General features: G+C 38.2%; 1 protein-coding gene across 1 annotated transcript in view; it reads right to left on the bottom strand.

The window, feature by feature from the left end:
* Window positions 1–12,169, bottom strand: part of LOC107098216 (MAGUK p55 subfamily member 4-like) — a 24,407-nt gene extending 12,238 nt beyond the window's left edge. The window contains exons 1-8 of the mRNA XM_015395743.1: window positions 12,114–12,169; window positions 10,197–10,318; window positions 10,028–10,105; window positions 6,928–7,011; window positions 6,710–6,841; window positions 3,867–3,948; window positions 3,684–3,769; window positions 1,623–1,694 (exon numbers count right to left, since the gene is read on the bottom strand). Of these exons, the coding sequence (XP_015251229.1) occupies window positions 1,623–1,694; window positions 3,684–3,769; window positions 3,867–3,948; window positions 6,710–6,841; window positions 6,928–7,011; window positions 10,028–10,105; window positions 10,197–10,318; window positions 12,114–12,144 (687 nt within the window). The 5' untranslated portion in view covers window positions 12,145–12,169. The remainder of the gene's footprint in view (window positions 1–1,622; window positions 1,695–3,683; window positions 3,770–3,866; window positions 3,949–6,709; window positions 6,842–6,927; window positions 7,012–10,027; window positions 10,106–10,196; window positions 10,319–12,113) is intronic.
* Window positions 12,170–22,370: the final 10,201 nt, after the last annotated feature.

Raw genomic sequence — 22,370 nt, 5'->3', positions numbered from 1 at the left:
TATGTATGTATGTATGTATGTATGTATGTATGTATGTATGTATGTATGTATGTATGTATGTATGTATGTATGTATATAAAAAGTTAATTTTAAGAGCTGGAATTAACTTGGGTGTAACTAAGGCTGTGAATCACATTAAGAGGGAAAGAAATTACAAGATAACTACAGGACAGGTGTAGCCCTTTTTATTTGCTTTTTAAATATTGTTGACATATTAACTTATCATATTTTAAGTACTTCACCACATGCTTATTATTTTGTCGCTTCTAAATTAAAATAGTGCTTTATGTGGCAGCCTGAAGCAGAAAAACTAACTTTTATAAATAAAGTAACCGGAGGGTGAGATGAGCTGCTGATCTGCTCCACATTGTTGCCTTTCAGCCTCCTGCTTGATGGCTCAACTGTTTCCTGATTGGCTTAAAGCTTTATAGACACACATGACACAGAATCCGTTTTTAACTTTAAACCCATTATCTCAAGAGACTACTGGTCCGCACATTACTAGATGTTCACCTCCTACACATGATTTCAGGAAAATATATCACACAAAGTAATTGCCATAAGAAACTATTATAAAAGAAACAGAGGTCATGTTCTGTATAATTCCAAAGGTCAGTTGAATCAATGATACTGGAATGAGAAACTAGATTCCAATGATCTACCTTAAAACGATAAAATCAGAGAGATCTACACATAAGAAACCTTTCCAGTCAGCAAGTTTTTAATTTTTTAAGTTTTCCTCTTTTTTCTTATATTTTTGGTCAAATTATAATGGAATTTAATTTAATAAATATTTTAATTTGACAATATGTTTCCGCCTAAATCTGAGGCAATAAGATTTTTTCTGAAGATGTTGTTTTGACAAAAGACTCTGAAAACTGAAAATGTAATCAGGCATAATGAAAAAGTGCAAGAGATTTTGGTCATTTTGACTTTAGTGTGATGTTCATCAAAATATCATGATATAAAAATCACAATATAATAAAAATATCCCACAATTTTAAATTGCCAGGGACAGAAGAGGATTATACAGTATAGTGTATACCTTTCTTTAAAGGGACAAGTGGTGTTTTTCGTTTCACCAATAACTAACCAGCTATATTCATCATATTATAGTGGAGATGTTCATTGCGCACTTTCACAACAATAAACAAATTTAGTAACGCTCAACATATCTTGGGTCCATGTCAATCCAATGTCTAGCACTAAATCAAGGTGTTTAGTGGAGATTAGCAAACACTGTAGGAGGTTGATAAATTAAGAAATTACAACCTGGATTCTGAAAAAGTGAATTTAGTTAAACCGACCTTTACTCAGAAAAAAAGGAATTTTGATGGGAAGAATTAAGTTTGAGCAAGATTAAGAGATTTTCTTTTAATTTAAGCAATCTAAATCAAAGGGTATTATTGCCTTGTGACTGTTTTATCATCTTAGCTGATTATATGAATTAAATCAAGGAAGTAAAAAATCTTAGGTAGAATACAGACTGAAAAAAATCCCCTTGTGAATAATGACCTCTGGTCAGATCTGAATTCACAATGGTTAAGGTTAATGAAGCTACCACTCTCAATCTGTCTGCACGAAATACTAGCCTTAGTATTTCAGCAGAGGGGTTTTCTTACCGGTTTTTGGTTGCTGGTGACCTGAGTGGACCTTGGAATAACTTTAAAGAGAATAGTTCCAATCGAACTGTTCTGACAGGGAGAAAACACAGACAGGACAATCAATGTCAATTGCAAAATTTCTCAGAAACATCAGACCAGCAACAGAAACATCATTCGATCAGATTATCATTGAACACAATGTAATATTATCAATAACATATGTTATTTATCACAGTACCAAATTAAAAATGTAGCTACTCTTTAAAGATTTTTACCAAGAATCGTGGCTTAAAACTGTCGCTTAAATTGGGGATCTTTAATTGTTATTATTTAGCAACTTCTTTCCAATAGGCGTAGTTTTGGCCTGGGTGAACACAGAAAAAACTGCTCGTTGTTCAGACGGCAGCTCAACATTCATTAATGATACAACAGTTTCCAGTGAAAGTTGTTTAGTTTGAAATAATTTCGAACTATATACTTCAGATGCATCTAAGATTCTTCCCTGCCTGCACCCTAATCACTCCTCATTCACTCAACTTGTTTACCTAGCTTTATATACTGCCCTCTGGCTGGCAAACAGTGCCAGATTACTGAAAGCCTAGTGAGAGCAAATGTCCAGCATTTCTTTCTTGCCAATTTTCGATCTTATTTCTGCCTCCTTGATTTCCCTGTTTTTCTTTGCGCCTTTCAAATATTCTCCTGGCTTCTCATCTCTGGACATTGACCTTGTTTCTACTTCCTGCTTAACCTCCGGATCTGTCATGCTTAATCTGCCTCACTTTGTTTGATGTGGTTTCTCTACCCTTACAACCTTTTCAAGCCTGACCCTTAGATTCTGTCACCTGTTTCTGCTTCCATGGTTCTGAGCCAGTTATAGCTTTCTGATCGCCGACTGCTGTCAATCCACTGGATTTGTCAACCTTAAAGTTGACTTATTTTTGTTCATTTTATGGATGTGTTTAATCAAACATCAGACCGGGGATTATCTGTCACAGTTTGACAGTCCCACTGTGACATCATTCTCTTGTCACCAGCCCACTAAATTAATGAGCCAAAATTTGGCATCCTTGCTTTCACGGATCCTAAGAAGGTTAGTGGTTTCTTTACCAAATTTTGTCAACACATCCCTCCCCAGCCACTAACCTATTTATTTCCTTCAAAGGGTCCTGATTGTTTTACAGGTGGCTGCCTGACAATCTAGCAGCACACATTTCAATAAATATTTAAATATTCTTCTGTTGTAGACTTTTGGTCCTCATTGTTATCTGTTACAAAATGTGTTTTTAACTTAAATATAAAGGCATACTATATATATCCAAATAAGGTCTACCTTACGCAATTTACTAGTTAAAATGAGATGATCAAAGGGAATTTGTATGTGATATCCTTTGTGCTTGTTATCTTATATCATTCAACACTCAAGGTAATTGTACCTGGATTTTTTTCTAAGTAATGTACAGCTCCTTATTTTGAATCTTTGATCAAGCGCCCTGTGATCAGGAAACAGTGTGAATACAGGATATCCATGCTAATCAAGTGCATTTGATGCTTTGAAAACTACTGTTGGAATCATTTATAAGATACTTAATGTTTGTTATTATGATGTTTAATGTGTGATTCATTGCTTATTAACTGTTGCTAAAGACCGTTCCAGATAAAGGTCTTTCTTTCTCCGGGTAATACGGCCCTTTCTTTCGAGCTGGAACCAGTCACTCTCGAAATATGTATTCTTGGAACAAACTTAACTGCAAATCAAACCACATGCTTTGTTTTGACATATGTGATGAGGTTCAAAGTAAGGTCATTTTGTTCCCCTTCTTCTTTAGTGCAACCTCAGCTTGTGTAACTAGGGTCACCCTGACCTTAATAAATAGCGATGAGAAAGCTGAAGACGGCAGAGTGGGGTGGAGATTGTAACTGCATGGTCTCTTCCTACTCTCCTCGTGAGTAAAAATATCTCTGACTCTTGTTTTACATTGTTTTAGGTGTTGGACCTGATAATTACAAAGATAATTTAGTTCCAGACAGTTGATACTGATTGACTGAAACCATAAATAGGCCTTTATCCTGTAAACCTACCAGTATGTGAATGACCTTTTCTGGCTCCAGCCCCAACACTGAGTTGCCGTTCACCTCCACTAACAGATCACCAGGATGAAGGAGTCCTGAGACAGAAATCTATGGTAATCCATACTATATTTTGTTTAATTCAGATTCATTATTAAGGCCTTTCTAAGACAGCTGGGATAAATTTTATCTCACCACTGCGGTCTGCCAATCCTCCATGAATCACTCTGGCAATGTAGATGTCTCCTGTCTCCTCATCCCTCCTTATTGTCGCCCCCTAGATTAAAAATTAACCACCTGTAATGGTTTTCAATGCTACAATACAGTATTTTGCAGTACAATAAAGGTAAAAACACTAGAAGTTCATTAGTTTTATGGGACAAAAGACACACTTAATAAAACAAATTTGCCAGCCATCCAAAAAAAACAAAACAAAAAAAAAAAACAAAAAAACAAAGCAGTTATTTTCTCAGAAAGGAGGCAGAGCTGAAAATATTTAACATAGAGAAATGGTCAGAAACATTTTGTGTCAATAAGACAAATGCTCAAGCAAATTTTTAAAGATAGTTGCAGGGTTAAGTGTATGAGGCTGCAATCATAGTAGAAGTAAAAATAAAAAAATGAAGTCTAACCAAAGTTTTAAAGGTTTAAATGGGAAAATGATAATGATAATCATAGTAACAGTACACTTACTCTAAATTCCCATGAAGAAAATACAAAGTCTTTGTACCTTTGATTTATTTTCCTTTAGCATTCTTCAGATGATTCAGAAAAAAAAAAAAAAACTCTGAGTTTGTGATCACAAGATACATGTTAGTTTGTTCATCTTAGAAAACCTGTCTAAAAAAGGCCTGTAAAAAGAATGGCTAGATAAGTTTTAGTGTGTTTCTAGCTTCCAAGCAAGAACCTTTTATTGTGGCTGCTTAATTTTCTTCTTTTTCTTGTTCATTGTTAACCAGCCTGTGATATTACGGCTTTGATTGCCTTCCTGTTGAGCTTGTGGTAAAGGTCCATTGTTGAATAGAACATGTCCATTGTTGTCCCTATAATCTGCTTGCTTGCTGCTTATGTTTCGTCTTTTTGGACTTTGGTATTCCATAAAACCATCCACACAGGAACTGGTGGATGGAGAAGAGGAGGAGCTGGAGGAAGAAGAGGAGAGCAAAGCGGGCTGTGGGTACGATGTGGGAGGTTTGCAGATCCCTTTTGGAGATAAAGAAGAGACTCTTGGAGGTGGTGGAGGGCGACGGTTAGACCGAGTGGATCCTTCTTGCTGGTTTCTGGCCTCAATGATCCCTTGGAGCTTATCCACCACTTCAGCAAGAAGGTTAAGGGCCTGGGCATTCTCCTCCACACGATCTGTGATGATTTCTGTGGCTGCCACCATTTTTTGTCCTAGGTGGCGTACATCCTGACTACTGTGTTCAATACTGCTGGCCACAGTCTGAACTGTGGTCCTGAGCTCCTCCATGCAGCAGGTTTGGTTGGGCGGTGGATCATGTTTTTGTTCCTGATTTTGCTCCAGTTGTGGTTGATTGTGATGCAGGACAGAAGAGTTGAGTGTAACTGAATGCTTTAAAGGCTCTTTGTGTTGACGGTGTGTAGGATTAGGGAGAGTGCGGACTTCTTGCTGCCAATGAGAGAGCTGAGCTGCAGGAATAGCTGGTGCTGTGTGGACTTCAACAAAAGTCCTACCAGGAGTACGAATGTTCCTGAGTTCTCCTCCTGAAGCAGCCTTTTTGTACATGAGGGGAGAGTTGGGAAGACTGACACTGTAGGCTAGGATTGGAGGGGGAGGGTAAGAATAATCATCACTGCTCCTGTCAGTTGAAGCATCATCTTCTTTGTTGGTTTTGGGTCTCTCTGAAACAAACCAGTGGGGGACAGCAGAAGAAGAAAAGCTGTAGACGTCTACAAAGTACAAGAATGCAAATTATGTTCGAAGCTCACAGAAATGGAACCATGGGACCCCCCAAAGAAATGGAACCATGGGAACCCCCACAGAAATGAAACCATGGGACCCCCAAAGAAATGGAACCATGGGACCCCCCAAAGAAATGGAACCATGAGACCCCACAAAGAAATGGAACCCCCAGGACCCCCCAAAGAAATGGAACCATGAGACCCCCCAAAGAAATGGAACCACGGGACCCCACACCAGAAATGGAACCATGAGACCCCACACCAGAAATGGAACCATGAGACCCACCCCCTCAGGTTTACATGGTAGCAAAAAAGGAACAAAGAATATGCCTGTCCATGGAAAAATCAATAACGATGTCTTCACAATGGGAACATTTAATGCTGATGGGGTTTGATTAACATAATGATTATCAGCATAATTAATGATGGGCTGATTCCTCAGAATTCTCCATCATTGCGGCTGAAGATGGAGGTTGATCACAGACAAATGAATGATCGGTTCAACTCATCCTTGTCTTACCGGAACACTTGCCTGGGTTAAAAACAGACGGAGCTGAGTGATGGAGCACTTGCTTTGGAAGTTCTGCTTTATGTGGACATAAACAATATGTTGGTGTCAACATGTAACCAGGAAGAGATTGGCAGGTCAGATTTCCAAGAGGGGGCAGAGGCCTGGCCTCACTCTCTGCCCTTCTGAACTCCTCTCCTGAGCACGCCCTTCTTGCAGGAATGAGGCGCTCCAGTGTGAGCCGGCGGAGGCTGCTCCAACGACTGCGGATCACTCCGACCCCATCTTCTACATTTCTGCAACTCTTTCCAGTCTTGGAGGATGAACAAGAAACTCTGTTTTTTAAGGTTTAAAGAGATCCCTGTCAAACTCAAAGTCTGAGTATAAACTGATCTAGAGGTTAACTGCAAACTACTTTAGTACAGTATCAAATATTAATCATAAACTGAGATTGGTTTGAGTGAATGTTCATTGATTCAATGGAAAAATAATTAAATATTTGCAATTAGATACATCAAATAATAGAAATTACACAAAGATTATAGGTTTATTTAGGCCATCATTAAACTTCAATGGAGAGTCGACAAAAACGTTACTTAAATCTCACCAAAGGTTGGTTGTTCTTCACAAGACAAACAATCCTCATGGCCTCCTCATCCTCGGGTAATTCATCCGGAAGAGGAGGAAGGATGGGTAAATAGTCACACTGTGCCACACTGTCGTGAGATGATAGGAGGGCCTAGTGGACACAAATACCATCCAAAAGTGTTATATCAACATTGAAAATGCTTCAGATGGATGTTTTGGTTCAATCAAAGGTCAAACCTGGATATGTGGTGAGCTGAGGAGATTGTAGAGCTCAAGAGCATCAGGTGAAGGACAGTTAGCTCTTTGTATAATTACCATGATCTGAAAAATAAGTAAAACAAGAAAGATTATTAACCATAGGTGGAATTTCAAATAATACAATTCCCTTAGAAACGTATACTTAACAAATGAAACTGGTTGCATTTGCTGAATACGACCCAACATTTTAGAGTGCTTAATATGATTTTGGGCAACAGACCAACACATAATTATGGGTTGAAAGGAAAGGATAACATTTGGGTGCTGCTCAGTCGATCAATGGGTAGCGCTGGTGCCTTGCAGCAAGAAGGATCTGGGTTCAATTCCTGGGTCGTGGTCTTTCTGCATGGAGTTTGCATGTTCTCCCTGTGGATGCATGGGTTCTCTCCGGGTACCCCAGGTTCCTCCCACAGTCCAAAAACATGACTGTTAGCTTAATGGGCTTCTCTAAATTCTCCTTAGGTGTTAGTGTGTGTGTGAATGGTTGTTTGTCCTCTGTGTCTCTGTCTCTCTGTGTTGCCCTTCTTTCAATATTCACTGTGTTTTAAGTTTTGATTAATCTTAATCTACATCTACCCTTACATGTTGCACATCGTTAAAAAAGTCAGATCTTGACCTCCATCCAGATGTTTACTGTTTCCCCTACTTTCCTTTAAGAACCGCAAATCCTCCTTGTCTTGCTTTCTTTAGACCATAGTGTTAATCTTTTTCATAAAAGCATGACTTTTTAAGTGCAAAGACTAAGAGCTTTCCTTTCAAAACACTTAAACCTTAGCTCTAGATCTCTGCAACTTTTCCAGCTTTAAAAGTGGCCTGTTGATTGCCTTTTTGATAATTGCTGTTCAGTCTTTCTGTATTAGTAGACAGCCATGCTGGGTGTGCAGATGGGCTTATATTCACCATTTTAGCAGAATGGATGTAGCAATACCCCATTAGTAAGGCAGAACAAGGCAGGATATTGCTCTGAAACCTAATCCTTCATTAAATTTCTTCCTAAATTAATCCCTAAAATCTCTCTTGCGCTTCTTGTTTTTCATGCTTTGAGCCCTTCACAGAATATGGATTTATGCTAAGCCTAAACTCCATGCTCTAGGACTCAACTTTCTTAATAAATGAGTTGTGAAAATAATTGTTTTTCCCTGAATTTAGGAGGAATCAAACAGATTTCTGTTGTAAACGTTTTAAAAACTATAATTTTTTCTAACCACTTCACATGCTCTGGGATTATGCTTTGCAATTAAACATGAAAACATCAAAAGTCTATTAATACTTCATGTAATTTCATGTGTAATTATTTTTCTCTGCATAGCCAATACTAATGTGGCCGCTTGGGTTCACCTAGTTTTTCTAAATTTTAGACATAGTGTGAAACACACAAGTTGAAAATCTAAAAAAAATAAAACATTAACATAATAAAAGAGCATTAACATTTCTAGACACCTCAATGACGTTAATGGCCTTAAAAGGTTTACTACATAAAATAACAGGAACAGAAATTTACTCCAGGTTCTATCTACACAAGCAAATCATCTACAAATCTAAAGATTTTCCAAAATCAACCTTTGTGAATTTCTTGATTGGTTATGAATACCCACTACTACTCTCTGCTTATTAACAACTTCTCGCAGCATTAAGCATAAGGATGTTGCCAAAGCTTTGATGATGTTGGTAGGATTTCTGCTAGCATATTAGAGTGCAATGGCTCTTTATGTGGTTATTAAAATTACACTGTAATAAGGCTGTTATTATACCACACAGTTCAAAGTCTGCCACTGATGTAAACTGACACTCGAGTAGGAGAGGATCTACAGGTGTATAAAAAGCAATCAATCACATCAACCAATCAATGAAGCTGATTTGGTAGCTGGCAGGGAGACAGACACAGCACTGCTGATGCAGATCGCTGTAATCACTCCATTAAAATTGTTTACTGCCTAAATTACCTTACAATGTTGAAAAATCTGCCTGCAAACTATGTTCGCTTTTATTGTTCTAGTGCCTGTAGTTAGCACCACATATCTGAAAAAGGCTAACATTTACTTTCAGCCACTATGAATAGTAGGAGTAAAAAACCAAAGGGTAAAAGGGCCTGAGGCAGCTGCTGCTGGGGATTCCTAGAGACAGCACACCGTCAGTATGTAGGGGTCTGCTCACGTCCGAGACGGAAATAATATTTTAAGGCAGGATTGTGAACTTAATGAACTGACTGCACAGATAATGTGTAGAGGTGTACTTTCTCAATTAAAAACATTAAAACCAAATTTCACCCACCGATCACAGCAAATATTCCAAAGCTGCTCTCTGCCATTGAACACAGGAGCAGCAGAAACATCAGATGCATCTGTACACACCTGGTCTTAATGTACAAGCATCAAAAAGGAAGCTGCAGGTACTTTTTTGCTGTTCAAATCACATTGCAAACGTAGCATTACACTTTCTGGTTGTTTGAATTATCCTATGAAACATAATATTGTACCAAAAATTATTTCCTTATGAAATTTCCACCTCTAGGCAAACACACATACTGCTCATTATTAGGAAAAAAAAATGCTGTTGTAACAAAGAGAAAAAGTCAGCTGCATTCCACCTCAAAATAACGTTTTGCAAAGCTTAAAGATTTTATACACCAATGTGTACACCTTATGATATATTCCTAGCTTAAATCTTGGTGAAGAGTAGTTCATGTGCTTAAATTTTAAATAAAGCTGGCCGTATGGTATTAATTATGGTGCTCTTTTGTTAGAATTCTGAGCTCATAGAAAAGAACGAAAGAATAGGAGTTGGCTAAGTTAGAAAAGGTGCTAAAAAGAAAATGTAAAGACATGGGAGGAGCAGAGATGATTAATAAACAACAATTTGTTTATTCAAACTGTTGTTTATTGAACAATTTGTCAAAAATTCAACAATTTTCAAAATTGTTATTTATTCATCTCTTTTAAAAGATGCATTTAAAACATTAGCCTGATGAAATATGATAATGCCTAAAAAATGGCAAAACAAAAAAATGTAACATTGTAAAAGAAAATAAGTCCAGATTAAAAACTAGGTATGATTGATGTATATAGATTTGTCTATTCACCTCTTGTACGAGTCCAGAGGCACATGGAAGAAGTGGACTTGGAGTAAATCTCTGGAACTGCAACAGGCACTCATAAATCTAAAAAGGCAACACAAACAATTGTTTAATCAATCCCCAGCTATATATACCGGGTCCAATGCATTGCATCAACAAAAAATTTATGAAATACCTTTAGTAAGGCGCGTAGCCATGGAGCACTCAGTAGTTCATGAAGAAGCTGAGCACCACTAATGTTTCTACTGACAGCTTCACCAACATCCTCCACAACACTCGATAAAACCTCACTGACTCCTGCAAACATAGAAACACAGAGACCTTCATATCACAACTGACATCATATCACAACTGAATGCTATTTCAGCTTTCCAAATTAAGAGAAGGGACGTTTCTCAACCACAGCCTTATTTTTGCTGTCTGATAAATTACAGCTTGCCTAAGAAATTTGTAACTGAATCAGAAATATAAATGCAGACATATAATCGGACATCAAACTTTTAGGCTGTAGGGAACAAAACAGCATACACAGTAATACGCATGAAGGATAAATATGTAAAACACATAGTTATCCAACAGATGCTGTGTTATCCCACTGTTTCTACTCTAAAAGTCTTTGGAATCTTGTTGCAACTAATGGCATCAGGAGCTCGTAGACGTATCAGGAGATTTTTATGTAAAAACCTGAAGCCTATAAGAAAAATCAAAGGTCTTACAGCACAGTGACAATTCAAAACAGATGGCCAAAATAACATAGAAAAGAGTCACTGGAGAAAAAATTGAACCTCCTTTTGTTGCAATGTTCCTAGACCTAAATCCCAATATAAATCTGTGTGGTAAGTGGAATAAAAGTTGGAGGATCCAATTTGATTTGTTCAAAGGGAAGTCTTTTTTATTGTTTCAAAAGGGGAAAATAGTAAAAGCAATGGCACCAGCTGCCACTTATTAATACATCTTTTCAAAGCTGCCTTTTAAACTATGACCTGAGTCTATCACCAAAGTGAAACAACTGAGATATGAAAAGTGACTAAAGCGAAGGAAAGCGCCATCTATATCAGCTCTTCTACACATACATGTGTAGAAGAGCACCATGAGACAAAATTTATGAAAAATGATACATGCTTGCATAAACTTTGTTATAAACACAGCTATTAAGTTGTATAAAGCAACCAAACCATATCAGAACACCTATATTCTCAGTGTCCCAATTGAATATTTCCAAACTCTCATGTTCATACACTATGACAGTTTCTTAAACATCAAACTCTCAAACATGTACAATGAAACTCTTTCTTACTTAACAGCAAACTCTCTTACATCTGTTATCAAACTAACTTAGACAAAAGGTTATTTCACACATACCATTAAACTCTCTTATATATTACATCAAACTATCTAATATAAACATCAGATTCCTTCACATGTCAATAAACTCTCATGTATACCAACAAACTTTATACTAACAAATCTTAGATAAATCCTCACACTCGCTCACATATACCATAAAACATTCAAGCTCAAAGTCATTTAATCTTTTTTTTTTTTTTTTTTTTATAAAATTGTAGTCAGATTCAAATGAGCAGAATTTATCAATTTAATCAACTTTTTGTTATTTAATTATTTTTTTTATGTAAACTAATAATTAAAATGTTCATTTAATGAAAAAAAAGGTACATGTCTGAATATTAAAGTGTTATATCTAGGAGTGTTGAATAGTGGTTTTAGGAGTTTGTTCTAAGTGTAAGAATTTCATAATATATGTATATATATTATGTATGTATGTATATAGAGCATTTAATGGTATGTGTACGATAATCTGATATATCTGGATATATCTGTATATGATTGTGTTGGTGTATATATAGGTTTAATGGTATGTGTGAGAGGTTGATGAATGTTAGAGAGTTACATCATGTTTGTAAGAGTTTTGTAGTGTTTTTATTATACACTGAGATCATAGTAGTGTGAATGAGAAAGTTTGGTTGTTTTTTAGGAGTGAATGTGTGTGCGTGTGTGAGTTTATATTAGCAAATGTAAAAGGAGCAGAGCTAATGCTTTGTCTCATAGTTTCTTTGTTTCTTTGTTTTCTCACCATCTTCCATAGATTGTCTCATTGTTGTCATCTAGAAACACTGTAGAGGAAGGAATCGGTATTTGACCTGAAAGAAATCACATAACATTTGCCAAACATTATCATGAAATGCAGTAGAGCAAGTTGCATATGTCATAAATCGCCTACAACTTTTTTAATACCTCCAAATGTAGTTTATAGTTATGCATTCCTTCTTACTCAGTTAAATTGGAGCCAAAAGGAGCCACAATGTTGTTTAAAGTTCTGGGAACTAAATATGGTTTTAGAAATGCTTTCAGGGCTTTTTTGTAAGGTCATGAGATTGATGTGAATCACTACAAGATGGTACAACAGTCCTACACAAAAATAATCTATTGATGACATCCTGCTCCTTGGTTTTAATATCGGTCTTGGTTTGAAGTTGCTGACAGATGGCCTGTCTAAGCTTTAAGTAATAGTCTAAAGCAGCTGCTTTCCCCTGATCAAATTAAGGTGGGCAGACTGACTGCAGCTGCTGGCCTCAATGCTAACCACTTTAAGACTCTCTGTTAATATGAATACCTTCAGTATAACCATTGTCTGCACAACAGCCAAATAGCTTTTAAAAATATGGATATGCTTTTTAGGTCCTGCAGGTTGCATGATGTTTTTTTTTTTATGGTTTGATATAGTTTTGCTGTTTTGGGTTTACCATACTAGTTAGCTTTGTTAACCTTTTGCCCAATATTCTCTCGTTAATGTCTCTTGCATATTTTTTCTTTAGTTGGTTTTGTCTTTACTTTCATTGGTCATGATATTTATATAATTGGATTGAATCTCTCAGTTACATTCTTTCATTTTTCCTGATTTATTCATGTTTAATAATTTCTGTCTGAGCCAGAGCCTTCTGTTATTTAACAGATTGTAATCACCTGTGTCTCCTCATTTGCCTGTTTTTTCATTACCTAAGCCAGTCAGTTGTTTTTGTGGTATGCAGTGGTTTGATAAAAATATATAAGGTGTGAAACAAATTTAACAAAACTCCCCTTGTAAATATAGGAAACTCCTTTTCCCCACACTGATTTCAGATAATTTTTTGTACGCAATACTATCCTTTAGAGATTGTCACACCTGTCAACAATAGTACAATTAATATAGAAAATAAAGGTAACTTAACCGTCTGTGACAGGTTCAAAAATCCAAAAAGTATGATTGCTGTACATTTGAAAAGAGCAGAATAGAAATTGATCAAGAAATGGTAGTATGGTTTTCAATTATAAGAAACTAATAGCTAGCAGTGACAAAGATTAAGCTATTGGACCACAGAAATGTCTGGAGGAGTCATGGAAAGATTTTCCAACTTAGGAACAAACTTGATGGTGGTAGTGATAGTGCTGATTTAATAGACAGTATATAACACAAGTAATAATGAAGGAATGGTGCTACATTTTTTAACTTTATCTTCTATTATGCTTGATTATTTGAAATAGGAAAATATGCTGTTTCAAGCAGGATGATCACATACATAAAAACACTTCTTGTTTAAGGATCTCTCACACCTTGACGATTTAAACAGCATATTCCACACAAAAAATCTTGCATAAAACGCTGTCATATGTTGGATAAGTTATGTGTAAGCTTTGTAAAACAGCACGCTGTTGTATGCTGAAGTACGTTGAAACACGTACACATACAACAAGTTTTTTGAGAAATCCCGAAGTATGCCATTGTATGCTCATACGTGGGCCATCAGTTACAGATAAAATTATCTGATCGGTGACATACGTTAAGTTTAAGTTACTCATAAGTCGTGGTGTCTAGCTTATCCAAAACCCTATGATTTACTTGTGTATAACTTATCAAGAACTTATCAAGAACTTATCTCCAAATCATATCAACATATTTGACGTGTTCCAGACGACCGCTGAACCTGTTTCTCACTTATAGCTATTGTATAATGGTGTATTGGCAGCGTTTTGGTATAAAAGTGGGGTTTCAGGAGGAAACCGTCAGTTCTTCTCCAGACTTCATCCCCATCATAGGTTAGGTGTGAAGGTGAGTGTGATGGATCCTCCCTGCGTTCACGCCCATGGCTACGACCAACAAACTTCCTAGCAAACATGACGCTGAATCTGCTGCAACTGCAAACCTTCATTCTTTATTTTTTTCTTTTTGGTGGCTGGGTTAATACCGCGATCAAAGACATCCTTTTATGCAGGCCGGGCACCTCAGGGCGCATTGCTGCCCCCTCAGGACACTGGCTTGTGACATTTCATGGGCATTACGCTGCCGTGCTTTATGCATAAGTTAGATTGTCATTGGACATATGTTCTGGACTCGTTATAAATACGCTATGTACATTGAAAAAATACATAGAAATGGATAAATCGGCAAGGTGTGACATGGCTCTTAGGAATGGGTCAAAAGAGCTAATATTCAGTTTATGGAGGGGTCCTGATCTGTACAGTTAAAAAGTATAAACTACATTATTTATGGCAAAAAACTGCTGAAAAACTGATTTAATTACATTTCACCAATTCTGTTAAATAGCATCTACATTATCTATTAAAGGAGTTTTCTTCTCCACTGTTGCTAAAAACTAATTTTAAGGAAAACTATTAATGTTATTTATTTTAAAGTCATAGGAAACCAAAATAGAAGAGTTCTAAGAAATCATAAAAACCTCCCACTAAATATGACATGTCTGAGAATCTGCACGGTTCTGACATAGAGTATTTATTACACTAAAATCCAACCAAAAGAAAAAAAACAAAAAACACCAACATATTTTAATGCTTTAATCCCACTAGTTTAACATTCCATGGCCATTTTTAGTCAAAGCACTCTGATTTTATCATCAATATTAAATATTTAACGAAAATTTAGACAATAAATAAATAAAATAATTTGACACACTTGAAAATAAAAAGAAAGCTTTCCACAAATCTAGCCCTAAAAAAAACCCCAAAACAACGACAACAAAGGAAAAAAAAAAAAGTTTGATAGAAATGGCAGTAAGGTTAGAACTTAATTGCTTTACCAATGTTCAGTGGCTTATTCTATATATTCCTGATCCCCCTCCCTAATCCCCTATCGTTCCTGCATTAACACTAAAGGAGGTGTGGTTGCTAAATTGTTGACCCGGTGCAATCAACAGGGCTTCATTTAAAAGGATTTAATCAGTAGTTTTTACAAACTGCATTTCCTTACATGTATATGATTTCATACAAAACTGGAATAACTGTGAATTTTGACAAGTCTTTATAATTGAACTAATCCAGTTATAATTTTCTGTCACTAAGCAATCCATTAGTTTAACATTCTATTGAATAAAAATAATTTAATAAAACAATGCAGCCACATTTCCTATAACTAAAAAGACAATAAAGACCTGAATATATTTGAACAAACAATCAAAAAGAACTGTGTTCATGTTCAACCCACAGCGCCACAAAACACATCTGTGGTCAGTCAGTTCAACCTGTTTTTTTCTTCAGTTTTAAATCACAAACAAATGCATTTAAATCCAGTCAACTCACGGAAACAGCATTAAAATCAATGTACCTTATCTTCCTGTGCTCCAGTGTTCCTGCGTGTGTTGATTTAGAGATTGATCTCTGAGATGGAATGAATCAGCAGTGTGAGCATGTCAGTCACAGCCAAAAGTGACTGACATGGATGTGAGTTTACAACCAAACCAAACCTGACACTAATCCCCTCTAACCCAGTTTAATCTACCAAGCTCTTCCTCTCCGCCTCCACTGCATCCTCTTTCTCTTTAAAAAATAATTCAAAATATCTTTTCTTTGTTCTTAGTTTTTGAAACAGTTTTGCCAATTTTCTACATTTATTTAACTTTTTTCTGCTGTGTGTGAACTCTTTTTCTTTTCTTATTTGGTCCTTTTCTCACTATCTCACTCATTCAGTGTAGCTCAGAGGATCACAAAGCCTCTTAGTCTCCCACTGTTTTTAGCCACAGCCACACAAACCCAGACAGTACAAAAGCCTGTTCTTTGCAAGGACCTTTGTTTGCATAATCTATTATCCTAACCTGATACCAGCATGGACCGATAAGACCAACACTATAAGGAAATGTTCCTTTAGCTTTCTGAAGAACATCCTTACTTTTCTAGTGACTCCACTTGGTAGGATACAAATCTTCCACTGTAAAGTCAACAAGTAGACAAATAAGAGAGGCAAGTAATACAGCAATATTCTTGCTAAATGGAACAACTTTATAGTTACATTACATTAAATCCCATCGGAACATCTGGGTGCTAAAGAGGCCAGCTGCATGCAGCTGTCTGCATTAGAGTATATGTGTGCATGTGGGGTTATCCCCGGGCAAGTGTCAGTGGGTCACCTCAGAGATTATCACTGATCCCACAGTCACAGACGCAGCGATGAAAACGGACAGAAATACATGCACTGCTGACAGAAATGCAGTTCTGCAGCATGTAAATGCTGACAGTCATACTGTCAGAATGTAAAATATCATTGAAACATTGTTGTGATTTTGCCAGATTACAACCTCATACTAAGTATAGTAACAAGTTTAAGATACATTATTTTGTAAAATCAATATTCTATCCACATCTATCTAGAGTGTTAACAGACTGAGAGATGGGATATACACGGGAGAAAGAGCAAGGTGGAAGTCTCTAGTGCTCTTTAAAACAGCTTGATGTCTGTTCCGGGTTGTTTCAAGGTATCAAAAAAAATAAAAATAAACCTCCACTTGCACCACCTGCTGGGTCTAAATGGTGGGTGGCTTAAAGTAAAATTATCTGCCATTTTTAACTCTGCCCTTGTAGAACATTACAGTCGATCTTGTGAGATTTACTCAAAAACTGTCACATAAACCTTTAGGTTTTCAAATACCATTTGGTAAATGGAAAAAGCATCACGGCCTGTCATGGGAACTATTATGGCCTTGTCACCTGGATATAAAAAAGGCAAATGGACCATAGAGATACTGTAGACACACACAGAGAAAAAACAAACAAAAATTATTAAAAAGTAAGCTGTACAGATTGGGAACATTTACAAAAGAGTCAATATAATGTAGAGATATGAACAAAAAAGCCAAAAAATAAATAAATAAAGCTGTAATGTAAGCATCTATTCAATTTGTACGGTGCTGTAACTGTAATAGGGTCTAACTGTTTTTTTGGTTGAAACTGTGGTAATGCACTGTTGTGCATTTCAGATGCAGCTGTCATAAGGAGTGCTCCAGCTCTGCAACAGCTTCATGCTTGTGTGAGGTGAAACTCTTAAACACAGATAGTATTGTTGTCTGAGTTTCTCTTTCTCCCACCAGTTGGATGGAGTTGAAGGATTCCCTCAGTAGTAGCGTCAATCACAGGCAAGCAGAGTAATCCATGGGCTAGGCAAAAGTCATTGGCTTGAGCCTACACATAGGGCCCAAACCAGAGGCCTATGTATAGTCTAAAAAGGGAAAGGCAAGACAGGAAAATCCTAGAGGCAGAAACTTGTCAAGATCAGGTGGGCAGCGAAAGGATGTTTGAGATTTACTCACACAAGGCTCTCAAAAATCTGGTTCTGTCTGTATACAGAAGCCAAGCCAAGGAATGAGCACAAATGAGGGTCCTCTAAGTGGAACTTGCAGTTGCATTAGAAGAGGATAATAAATACATAGCAGGAAAAGTTTGTAAATGAAGACATACATGCCAGAATCACAAGAAAACAGTGTACATACACCAAAAAAGCTCAAAACGGCATACGCAGTGCAATGTTATAGAACCATGTGGATGCACAACAAGCCATTTTTCCTATATACATTGCATCCAATGTATATAGTGTGTATATTTTTCCACTTCATTTTCTGCCCTCTACCTGCATTTAGCCATAAATGGCTGCTAGAAGGACTCTCATGAAGGCTAATGTGTTTTTACTGTAAATGATCCAGCAAATAAAAGTCATCTCATGGCTATCAATAAAAGAAAATAGTAGATAAATGCAATTTCAGTGAGGTAGAATTATATCTTCGAGTTAGTGAAGTGGAGAGTTGAAAAGAAATCATGTTTGGTAGAGGTAGGACAAATGTGTGGTCTCTGACAACACATTCAACCTAAGCTATATCATTCATTTTGGTCCATATTGGCTAGGGAGGATTTCCGTCTTCATGGGCTCCCTTCTGGCATTGTGTCAGATAAAGGTCCCCAGTTTATCTCCTGCTTCTGGAAAGAGTTCTGCTTCATGCTGGGCATCTCTATCAGCCTGACCTCCAGTTTCCACCCTCAAACTGATGGTCAAACTGAGAGAACTAACCAGGAAATTAAGACCAAGCTCTGTGTCCTGTGCTGGTCTGACCCCTCTAAGTGGTCCCACAATCTCCCACAATCTTGGATTGAGAGTGTAATTAATTCTCTTCCCTCATGTACCACTGGCCTCTCACGTTCTATGTTGTGTATGGCTTTTAGCCACCGGTATTCCTTATCCGGGAGAGGGAGCCCATGTTCCTTCTGTCCGCACTGCTGCCTTGAAGTGCAAACGAGTCTGGAGAAAAGCTATACAGGCCATTGTCAGAATATCCGGGTTACATTCCAGAACTGCCAATTGTCATCCTGTCCCCTCTCCTGCCTATCAAGTCAAAAATGTCAGGCTTTCCACCAAGGGTCTCCCTCTCAGAGTGGCGCGTGTTAAGTTGGCACCTTGTTTTGTCGGGCCTTTTCCCATTTCTAAGATCGTTAACCCAGTTGCCATCCAGTTCCTTGATGGAGAACCTATCTATACCGTGTGACGCATCTTACGATCCAGGAGGGGTCGTGGGGTCCATTATCTGGTGGACTGGGAAGGATATGGGCCGGAGGAATGGTTTTGGATTACAGCACAGTTTATTGCAAGTCCCTCATCAGGGAGTTCATTTGTCTGTCCCCTATCAACCTAGGGTTCCAATGGGAGCCGGCTCTTGAGGGTTGGGTACTGTGAAATATTCTGACCTGTCTAATAGTGTGTTTACTTTCCTCTTTCCCTCCTGCTCTGATTACTCACTGTGCTGCTCCTGCTCAGTCTTATTACCACTCATTCCCCCCACCTGCCTCCCAGCCTTCATAAGCATGCCTTTGACCAGTTGGCAGTGCCAGACTGTCTAAAAGCCCATGGTTAGTAAGCATCCAGCGTTAAGGGACTGCCTTATTTTGACCCTGTTTTTGCCTTCTGGATTGTTGTGTTGTTTTGTTCTGGATATCTACCCTGCTTCTGTTCCCTGATTTCTGTCTACTATTAAAAACCCCTGTATTGGAATGAATTTCCTGGCTCTGACCCTTGCCTGACTCTCTCGTTACTATGAATTACCTGTCCAGCCACCAACCTGCTCTCTCCATTTCAGTGGTTCCTTCCACCTGGATAAACCTGCTACCGAGTTCTCTGCAGCGTTCCAATAGTAAACTAGTTTAATAGCATTTAATAGTAAACTGTTCCTTATTGTTCCTAGTTGTATTTTGGTTCACAGTCTGATTGTCTGAAGCTCAAAACTTGGATCCAGAATTCAAGCAGACAGATCAGAGTGTTTTCACAGCAAGCGTTTATAAACTGCTTTGTGTACAGTGGCTCGTCAGCTGGGGCAAGATCACTGGATACTTTGTAGAATTGGAAACTCAGGTTAGTGACTATAAAACAGACGGGAAATGATAACAAGCATGTGAGTCACTAACCTGGTTAAGGAAGGAGTGGAATCCAGAAGGATTTTCTCCCCACAGTACGTGACAGGAGCAACCCCCTAGAGTTCCAGAAGGGAAGCAGAGCAGACTGACAAAAAGAAGTCAGCAGATGCGGAAGAGCAGAAGTATCTGGAGGGAGAATCCAGAGTCAGAGTTGATGCAGGTGCAGGTTTCCAAGTTAAAAGTCCCGCCGGGGACAGGAGACAGATCCAAGGTCGTGAACAGGCAGAATCCAGGAAACAGTCCGAAGTCCAGATGTCCGATGTCCAGAGGCAGAAACTTCTGAAGATCAGGTAATGAGAAACGCACAAGTACGCTAGAATACTCTCACACACGGCTCAAATAATCTGGCACTAATGACTGGAAACAGGCAGCATAAATAGGAGCTGGAACAGGCTGATCAGATGAAAACTGGGTGTCATAGGTGTAGAGATCATGACGATTATGTGTTGATCTGTGGTACATGACTGGTGATAACTGGTAGAGAGATTGGATAGTGAGAAAACATTTGGATATTATTCAGATTTTGATTTAAGATTTGAGTTGACTTATAGGTCTTTTTGACTTATAAGTGACAGGTCCTTCGGCAACGTTTTAGCTCACCAGGGCAAACGTATATGTCACACTGTTGTTTTTATTGATGGAGTCAATCTATGATTTAAGTTCTACATGGAGTAACACTGAATGTTTAAAAGGAATCACTTCACAAGAGTCTGTTCACAGTTTAAATATTGTCTGAGTAAACTGTTTGTTTTGGTTGTTTTTCCAACTGTAGGATAGGAATATTAGGATAGCTATAAAAAAAAATTGCTGAAAATTTCACTGAAATTCATTAGACTTGGCTCAAGAGAAATTTAGCTGGGGGAATGGGTAAGTAATCAGTCTCTGAAATTTTAAGACTAAAGCATCTTTCAGTAACAGCACAAGCACATAAAAAAGGCACCAGCTGGCTTTCATGTTTCCCAAGTTAACTGTTTGGCTCCAGCCAGCAAACCAAGCACATACTGTACACGGCTCACCTGCCACATGGAAAGGAAGATTCTAACTGGGTGCATTTATTGCAGCCCAGCCTACTGAATGGAGTAATATATTGTGGCCTATAAAACTGACAATAAACCCTCCTGTTAATATAACAACCCAAGAAGAGGCCAAAGATGCCCTGTCATCGACAGCTACCATCCTGCAACTTTTAGATGCATCTCTTATCCAAAACACCTAAATTAAATGTGTGGCTTCTTATCAGGCCCCTGTTGAGCTGAATGATGTGCAAAGGGAATTCAACTATTAGTGTCAGGTGTGTGTTGCAGGATTATATTGTGTCTAGTTCTAATATGTAGCTGTGAAAAAAAAATAAAAAAACGGAAGGAGAAAGGAAAATGCTAACCACTACTTCTAGGGCTTCCATGTCTACTTCCTTTTCATAACCAATTCAGTATTCTATTTTCTTTTTATATAGTTGTGGTCCCTTGGCATTTAACAAACTAAGAATGGTGCCCAGCCACCCTGAAAAGGAAACTCATTTTTGCAGCTTGTATTCACAATCTTGTCCGTTCTGTCATTACCCAGATCTCATGACCATAGGTGAGGGTGGGAACATAGATCGATCGGTAAATTCAGAGCTTTGCGCCCCATGCAGCTCCCTCTTCACCACGACAGTCTGATACAGCGACTGCGTTACTACCAACACCGCACCAATCCGTCTATCGATCTCATGCGCCATTCGTCCCTCACTCTTGAACAACACCCCAAGATACTTGAACTCCTCAACTTAAAACAAGGACTCTCCACCGACCTGAAGAGGGGAGTCCACCTTTCTCCAGTAAAGAACCATGGCCTCAGATTTGGAGATGCTGCTCCAGTGCACGCTGAATGTCCCAGTTTCATGAGGCCAAAATGACAACATCATCTGCAAACAGCAGAGATGATATCCTGAGGTTACGGACACCTTCTGGTCCCTGACTGCGCCTAGAAATTCTGTCCATAAATACAATAAACACAACCGATGACAAAGGGCAGCTCTGGCGGAGACCAACATGCACCGGGAATAGGTCTGACTTACTGCCGTTAATGCGAACCAAGCTCCTGCTGGGGTCATACAAAGAACGGACAAGGGGAGACCAGAACGGATCAGATGAAGGGTTTAGGTCTGGTCCAATGTGCTGCGACCAGGAAGAAAACTGCATTATTACTTGTGGATCCCAGGTTTGACTATTGGCCTGCTAAGGGCAGATTAGACTTCTGCAACCGCACACATCAAATTTCACCTGGGTCTGGTTGCGAACCAGTTTTGCTGGTATGCTTTAGCACCGTAGGTCTGGAATTTCCAGGGACGCACAGCAGTTTCCCACCAAAGCGCAAGGGGGAGCTTACTCGAGAACTTGCGAGAACTTTGACGGATTGTACTTCCAAACCTCCTCTATTAACCTTTTGTTGTAGTTGTCCATTGTAGTTGTTCCTCGGTTTTTAAAAATGGCGCCCTCTGGCACCAAATTGAGAAGGACAACCACACAGACAGACGGAAAGGAATACCAAGGACCAAGGACCAATCACAGCTGCTTTTTGTCTATGCACTTACGTTTGAGGTCTGCTTGGGTTTGCGACCGTTTTTTTTACGTGA

The sequence above is a fragment of the Cyprinodon variegatus genome, unplaced genomic scaffold (assembly GCF_000732505.1).
Source record: "Cyprinodon variegatus isolate N-32 unplaced genomic scaffold, C_variegatus-1.0 Scaffold757, whole genome shotgun sequence".
NCBI classification, from domain to species: Eukaryota; Metazoa; Chordata; class Actinopteri; order Cyprinodontiformes; family Cyprinodontidae; genus Cyprinodon; species Cyprinodon variegatus.
Note: the sequence above shows the minus strand (reverse complement) of the source record. Positions and strands in the feature narration are given on the sequence as shown.